This window comes from Gadus macrocephalus, chromosome 11 (genome assembly GCF_031168955.1).
Source record: "Gadus macrocephalus chromosome 11, ASM3116895v1".
Taxonomy (NCBI): Eukaryota; Metazoa; Chordata; class Actinopteri; order Gadiformes; family Gadidae; genus Gadus; species Gadus macrocephalus.
Window position 1 is genome coordinate 8435457 of NC_082392.1, and position 7850 is coordinate 8443306.

General features: G+C 51.2%; 2 protein-coding genes across 2 annotated transcripts in view; one reads left to right on the forward strand and one right to left on the reverse strand.

Annotated features, from left to right (window-relative positions):
- Positions 1-7850, forward strand: part of uts2r3 (urotensin-2 receptor 3) — a 124095-nt gene that overhangs the window by 71546 nt on the left and 44699 nt on the right. The window lies entirely within an intron of this gene.
- myh14 (myosin, heavy chain 14, non-muscle) overlaps positions 1-7850 on the reverse strand; it is a 30742-nt gene that overhangs the window by 5465 nt on the left and 17427 nt on the right. Inside the window, exons 21-33 of the mRNA XM_060064748.1 lie at positions 7474-7669; positions 7076-7247; positions 6381-6593; positions 5397-5541; positions 4837-5043; positions 4410-4514; positions 3723-3875; positions 2746-2994; positions 2321-2434; positions 2076-2174; positions 1576-1788; positions 864-1154; positions 193-281 (exon numbers count right to left, since the gene is read on the reverse strand). Coding sequence (XP_059920731.1) covers positions 193-281; positions 864-1154; positions 1576-1788; positions 2076-2174; positions 2321-2434; positions 2746-2994; positions 3723-3875; positions 4410-4514; positions 4837-5043; positions 5397-5541; positions 6381-6593; positions 7076-7247; positions 7474-7669 — 2246 coding nt within the window. The remainder of the gene's footprint in view (positions 1-192; positions 282-863; positions 1155-1575; positions 1789-2075; positions 2175-2320; positions 2435-2745; positions 2995-3722; positions 3876-4409; positions 4515-4836; positions 5044-5396; positions 5542-6380; positions 6594-7075; positions 7248-7473; positions 7670-7850) is intronic.

Genomic DNA, 7850 nt, shown 5'->3' on the forward strand with positions numbered 1-7850 from the left:
CACACACACACACACACACACACACACACACACACACACACACACACACACACACACACACACACACACACACACACACACACACACACACAGACACAGACAGTGTTAGTGGAGCTCACGTCCGTATACCAACATAAAGTGACCCTGAAGCGCATGTGGTGCATGGTATGTCTGTGGTGCAACGGTACTGACTTTCCAGAGCTGCTGTTGACCATCTCGTCCGCCAGCTCGTCTCTCTCCTGCTGGGCTTGTCTCTTCTGCCTGTCCGACACTGACAGCTCCTGCAGGCAGGAATACCAACAGATCATAGAGATTATAATAATATAATATTGTTATCTATAATACACAATAGAGCACATGTGCACCAAATATAACTGTAATACAATACTATCGCCAATAATTATACAGTAAAGTCATTTTATATATAATATGGATACGCATAATATATATATATAATTATACATGATACGATTATTAAAAAATGGTATGATAATAATATAATAATTATATTGTATTTTAATACAATTCGAAAATAATATAGCATACTCAAAAAGTACATCAAAACCTATACAAATAGACACAGACAGACACACAAACAGACACACAGACACACACAAAGACAGACACAGACACACAAACAGACACATACAGACAGACACAGAGAGACAGCCAGACAGACACACGCACAGACACATACACAGACAGACAGACACACACACACAGACAGACACACACACACACAGACAGACACACACACAGACAGACACACACACACACACAGACACACACACACAGACAGGCAGACACAGACACAGACAGACAGGCAGACACACAGACACACAGGCAGACGGACAGCCTCTGACCTCAGTGAGCTGCAGCAGCTCAGCCTCCAGGGTCTGCAGGCGCTTCTCGCTGTCCTTGGAGTGGGCCAGCACCTCCTCGCGGGCCAGCTTGGTCTCGTCCAGCTCCCGCAGGATCTCCTTCATCTGGGACTGCAGCCGACGCAGCTGCTTCACCGCCTCCTCCCGGCCGCGCGTCCCCGCCTCCACCTGGGCCTCCGCCTCCTGCAGCTCCGCCTCCAGCGTCTTCTTCACCGCCATGGCCTGCGACCGCTGGCTCCGCTCCTCCTCCAGATGGACCTCCAGCTCCCGCAGCTGGGGAGGGTTAGGAGGAGGAGGTGGTGGTTAGGGGGTGGGAGTTTGTGTGTGTGTGTGTGTGTGTGTGTGTGTGTGTGTGTGTGTGTGTGTGTGTGTGATTGGAGTAATCATGGGGGACTTTAAATGTTTCTAAGCAATCCAACTGACAGTCATTGTGGTGATCCTTATTGCCTTAACATCTTTATTAATTGATTACAAAACTGGTCATCATGAAAAAGTTTCTATCGGCTTTTCAATACTACTCAAAGACAATAAAACAAGTGTATTGTATTATTATACCATTTAAATAATAGGATTATTATGATTAGTAGCATCACTATGGATATTATTTGTTTGAGACAGCAATGGCGACTTTCTGATCAGAACAACAGCATGCGTCCCCCCCATCCCCTCTCCTCCGTCTCCCCTCCCCTCTCACCTGTTTGCTGAGGGTGCGCCGCTTCTCCTCGCCCTTCTCCTCGTTGGTGCTGATCTCTCTCTCGAACTGGGCCTTCAGGGCCTGCAGGGTGACCTCCAGCCGGAGGCGGGAGTTCTCGGCCTCCGACAGCTCCTCCTCCAGCTCCTGGGTCTGCCCCCGCAGGCTCTGAGCCTCCGTCTCCAGGGCCCGCCGCGAGCGCTCCAGCTCGTGGACCTGGACACAGTCAACACAACTTTAATCGTACGGCCCTCGATCACAGTTTCAATGGGCTTCAAGGGCCACTTCTTCTCAGCCCTCTAAAGGGCAAGGAATAAACTTTGATATGTAACAAGGAAGAAAGCTTGAGAAGGAACACAGAAGAGAGAGACAGAGAGACAGAGAGACAGAGAGACAGACAGACAGACAGACAGACAGACAGACAGACACAGAGACAGAGAGAGAGAGAGAGAGAGAGAGAGAGAGAGAGAGAGAGAGAGAGAGAGAAAAATATGACTTATTACGTTTTTGCCAACGTCGTCTTGCTGGTTGACCAGCTGTTCCATCTCCTGACGCAGCTGCTTATTGGACCTCTCCAGCTCCTCCCTCTGATCTGTGGCCTCCTACACACAAAGAAATCAAGATCCACAATCATATATATTGTTTTTTCATTTAAAGAAAATCCCAACTTAAAACCAAAACGTAATATTGAATACTACAAATGTTTTAGCCAACAGGTGATAGTGAGCGCTGCGTTGCCGTGGGTTACCTGCAGGGCCCGGACCAGCGACAGGGAGCGGGTCTCCTTTTCCCGGTTGTCGGCCTCAGCCCGGTCCTTCTCCTCCGCCAGACGGGCACTCACGGCCTTCTCCTCCGCCAGTAACTGCAGGGATCACAGGGCAAAGGTCGGGGGTCATACGAAGACTTTGTTTAGATATAATATCCTCATAGCCCATCATTAATGTTTAATCATGGGGGAGGATAGCGGAGGGGGGGGGGGGGGGGGGGGGGGGGGGTCGACCTGACTCTGAGCTGGGTTTGATTAAGCATCCCATAGAAGGCGTCTACCCTCTACCTGCTCCCTAATGAAATGGATTTGGAAGCCCTCAGTTGGGACCGAGCCGCCTGTGCAGCGCATCAAACCGATGTCTCCTAAAGCCTCGGGCCTCCGACTGACCTACTCTCCCCGCTCACCTGGTCAAACTTCTTCTGCCTCTTCTCCAGGGCGGAGCAGTTCTGCCTCTCCTTCTGCAGGGCCAGCGTCATGTCCTCGATCTCCTCCCTGAGACGCTCCCGCTGCCTCTCCACGCGCTCCTTCTCCTCCTCCTTCTGCCGCTCCCGCTGCACCGCGCCGTCCAGCTCCCGCTGCAGCTTCCTGCGCGCCTCCTCCGCCGACTCCGCCGCCGAGTTCACCTCCTCCGACTGCTTGCGGAGCTCGCCCAGCTGTCGGTCGGGGGAAGCGTCGTTCGGTTGTGACCCTCGCTCGAATGTATGAGTGGTTTATCAATGTCCCTCGCCCGGGGGGGGGCTGGTTCAAGAGGCAGGTTTGAATGCCTTAGAACGTAAACAGAACTCAATGGCGGAGCGAGTGCCTCCCTGCACTGTCTGGACTTTTGGTTTCAGAACAGCTGAATTCCCAAGGCCTCGTTGCCATTTCTGGGCTATCTTTTTTACTACTTGAAGCCTTTCCAGCCTGCGCCAGACCATGATTTATCCACTTCAAAAAAATTGAACTAGCTCTGCTATCACAGAGCTAGCTCGCTCTGCTATCACAGACCTAGCTCGCTCTGTACCGGGCTTGCGCCGGCTCATCTTCACAGATCAGTCGCCATGGTACCCCTTCTAGCCTTAAAGCCCAAACAGCCAACCTCATCTCAGCAATGTGGGGTGCATCAGTTAAATTGTCTTTGAAGTTAATTAATGTACTGTCTATTGAATTGACCGTTTTTGTGTTTTTAAGTTTCTCATGGTTACGGTCCAAAAATCCTATTCGATGGAGAATTTTAATAACTGAACTGGGAGGATATCGAACGAATGATTGGTGAAAACTATAAAATTGAGAGTTGAGCCACCTTGCATTCGTGGACATGGGACTACTTATACCAAACGTTTCTTGTGGGCCAACAGCGACCTCTGTTTCTTAGAGTGCGTGAGGACGTCCATGGGCCTACCTGCTGGGCGTGGGTCTGGACCTGGCGCCCGTTCTCCTTGGCCCGCTCCTCCTCCTCCTCCAGTCGCTCCATCATGCCCAGCTTCTCGTCCTCCAGCGCCCGCACCCTGGAGCCCAGGCCCAGCTTCTGACGCGTCTCCTCCTGCAGCGTTTCCTGACAGACACACTCCAGAGTCACCTCCCAGCTCTCATGGCCTCTAAGCTTGTGGGCATGGCAAGAGGATCGTGTGTGTGCCACTGTCTGTGTGTGTATGTGTGTGTGCCACTGTCTGTGTGTGTGTGTGTGTGTGTGTGTGTGTGTGTGTGTGTGTGTGTGTGTGTGTGTGTGTGTGTGTGTGTGTGTGTGTGTGTGTGTGTGTGTGTGTGTGTGTGTGTGTGTGTGTGTGTGTGTGTGTGTGTGCTTGCATGCGTGTCTCTGTTTCTTCTTTATTCTCAAGATTCGTATAAAATAAGTGCATCCTTAGCATAGTAGCTATTGCAGAAATGAATCTGTTCTGACCTAAGCCCTGGAATAGGTGGTGTGTGTGTGTGTGTGTGTGTGTGTGTGTGTGTGTGTGTGTGTGTGTGTGTGTGTGTGTGTGTGTGTGTGTGTGTGTGTGTGTGTGTGTGTGTGTGTGTGTGTGTGTGTGTGTGTGTGTGTGTGTGTGTGTGTGTGTGTGTGTGTGTGTGTGAATAGCCCCATCATTACCTGTGCATCACGCAGCTGGCTCTCGAGGCTGCTGACCTCCCTGGTGAGACGGAGGGACTTGGAGTCGGTGGAGGACAGATTGACCGAGATGTTCTCAATCTCACTCTAGAAGAAGTCACGGAAGGGGGGAGCATCATTAACATCAGCAACAAGGTGTACAGAGACACACAACAATGATAAACTATAAACAATAAGAAATATATGCACATTGTTCCCGACGTTCAGTTAGCATGACGTGGCTTGTTAATCTCAATATTATGTATTTTGAAAGGCCCAGTTTTATTTCATATTTTTTTTGTTAAGGGTTGAATATTAATGAGTTTTGGCCATAGACGTCTTCACGTCTTCGCCTGGGTGCCAGGCGCTGCATCCCCTGTGTGTACTGTTAAACCATAGCTACCTACTGTACCCCCTCTCTGGTTCCCACCTGAAGCTTGAGGAGCCGCTCCTCCCGCTCCTCCCTCTCGCGGTCGGCCTGCCCCAGGCGGACGGTCAGCTCCTGCAGTTGGCCCTCGGCCCGCTTGCGGCCCCGGTCGCTCTCCATGCGGCCCCCCTGCAGGCTCTTGAGCTCCGAGGTCAGGTTGAGCCGCTCCTCCTCCAGCATGATCTTGGCCTTCTCCAGGGACTGGCGCGCCTGACGGGTGGGGAACGGGGGGTTAGTGACACTGCCACTGTCGGAAGGACAATGCTCAAAATAAGTACACTAGAGAACAGCAATTGCAGTATTAAAAAGGTGTTCAATCATTTTTATGCATATTCTATAATTTTTATACATTCTGTTATTTGTCTTTTTTTCGATATTCTTTTGAATCATCAGGATAATACCCACAGGTATTATTCGGCATCCGCACACACACACACACACACACACACACACACACACACACACACACACACACACACACACACACACACACACACACACACACACACACACACACACACACACACACACACACACACACACACACTGTCCTCCCCCCTCACCCTCTTGCTGTTGTCCAGCTGCTCCTGCAGGTTGTCGATGGTGGAGCTGTGCTTGATGCGGAGCTCCGACAGCTGCACCTCGTGGCGCCTTGTCTCCTCCTCCACGCAACGCTGGAGGTCGCTGAGCTCCGCCTCCCTCCGAGACCTGGGGGAGGGGCCGGGCCATGGGGCCGGTGGGTCAGGTATGAGTTGCATCACCCGCTGATCTCTCCCACACTATCACACCCCCTCTTCTGAAGTGTTACTAAATGGTTCTTCCCCAGCCTCTAAGGAGTTACATTGGGGCCCAGTAGTGGGTTCAGGCCTCTGTGCTTGGAGCTCCACACTATATATGTTATATGTCGCTGGTCTTGGACAACAACCTGTGTTTTCTTTAATTGGTAGCTTCACAATATGAATACACCTTTACTTGATCTAAATAGATAATGTTTATCGTAGATAAACATGTTTTTCGGGGCCCTATTTTGGCTGGTGATAGCTAGTCACTCTGACACATGGTGGTAACATAGGGGCCCACTAATTCTGAAATTCAAGTATATTATTGACAATATATCAGCCATAATATTAGCCAGTCAAAGTAGTATCGTATGTAGTATCGTATCAAAGTAGTATCGTATAGTATCGTCAAAGTAGTATCGTATCGTATGGGTATTTTGTAGATATGATTAGAAATAGTTAGAAATAGTGGAGCCATCACTCAGCTCCTAGTGAGTGAAAGTCATTGAGAGAATCTCTGTTTTAATTAACTGTCACTGCCTCTGGCATCAATTTAGATTCTAGAGCGCTCCCGGCTCCTTTCCGACCGATCACGGTCTCTCTTCCATGATTTCTTGGGGGACTCCATTGAGAAGGGTTGCCTTCACGCATCTGTCAATCACAGGTGGGTGAAGGCAACACTTCTCCATGTTGGAGAAACTCAGGAATTGTACCTACACTAAATATAGACACATCTACAGAAACCCTAGTGTCTGTAGTGGATAGTACCTGAGCTCCTGCTGGGTGGCGGTGGTGTCCAGGGTGTCCTCCAGTTCCGTCTTCAGGGCCTCCAGTTCCTCCCCCAGGTCCCTCCTCTGCTTCTCCGCCCGCTCCCTCATCCCCCGCTCGTTCTCCACCTCCTCCTTCAGCTCCGACACCTGAGACATGGCCTCCCGCAGGGCCCTCTGCGCCTCGGCACGGCGGGCCCCCTCCTCCTCCAGCCTGGGGAGGGAGAGAGAGAGACAGAGAGAGGGAGAGAAGAGAGAGGGGGGGGAAGAGAGAGAGGGGGAGGAGAGAGAGAGAGAGAGGGGGGGGAAGAGAGAGAGAGGGAGGAGAGAGAAAGAGAAAGAGAAAGAGAAAGAGAGAGAGAGAGGGGAGTACAGGGATAGAGGGGGCCAGAGAGAGAGAGAGAGAGACAGATACAGAAATAGAGTGAGTCATACAGAGAAAGTGGCAGAGAGAAACCACACAGGAGAAAATGGTTTGACCTTTGTTAGTCATTTCGGTTTAGTTGCACGACATACACGTGTTATTGCATTACTTAATTATAGTTAAACTGTCCATCGCACATTCCCTGAAGGATGCACAAATCCTATATTTATCTCCTACTTATCTCAGTGAAATCCATGGCCATTAACAATCATTTGACGTGTCATGGATCATTTGTCATATCCCAGGCTCCTGTGAACCAGTGTGTGTCCCACCTGCCCTGCAGAGAGGTGATCTCCTTCTCCTTCTGGGCCAGGCTGCCCCTCAGCTCTGACGACAGCATGCCAATGTCCGAGAGCTGCTCCTGGGCCTCGGCCGACTCGGTCTCCATCCTCCTCTTCCATTTCTCCTGCTCCAGGCGGCCCTGCTCCTCACGCTTCAGGCGCTCTGAACACGAGAGAGAAAAACAGAAGAAGCAGACGTCAGACCGCAATGAGGGCACTGCTGAAAGCCTTCGACAGGCCAGCAGACGACATGGAGGCAACTCGGCGTTAGCCAGCATGGCACTCAGCTGGGCGGTCCGCTGATTATGTATAAGCCTAAATGTGTCAACGTTCCACCACTCCGTGAGCGAGTTTAGCTGGTCTGAGCCAGACGATAGAGTGAGGGGTACCTTCTAGGTCGGCGATCACAGCCTCCTGTTTGTTCTTCAGCTTGTTCAGGCTCTTGGTCTTCTCCTCCTCTTCAGTCAGCTGCTCACTCACCTCGCTCAGACGCTCCTCCAACTGCTTCTTCTCCTGGAAAAACAAAGATGGAAGCGATGGTTTGAGGTGCTGAAGGAATGAATGGTCTCTCTTGCCGCGTTTCCACTGCAGGGTGCGGAACGGATCGGATCGCAAAGGGGCGGTAGGGAGGGGGCAGTATAGCCCAGCTCAGTTCCGAGGTTGCGTTTCCACTGCCGACAGTACCCTTGGTGGTAGGCCGGATGTCAATCGCCGCGGCAGCTACGTAAACATCGTAAACAACGTCTTCCTCCGCAAGAATGCAGAC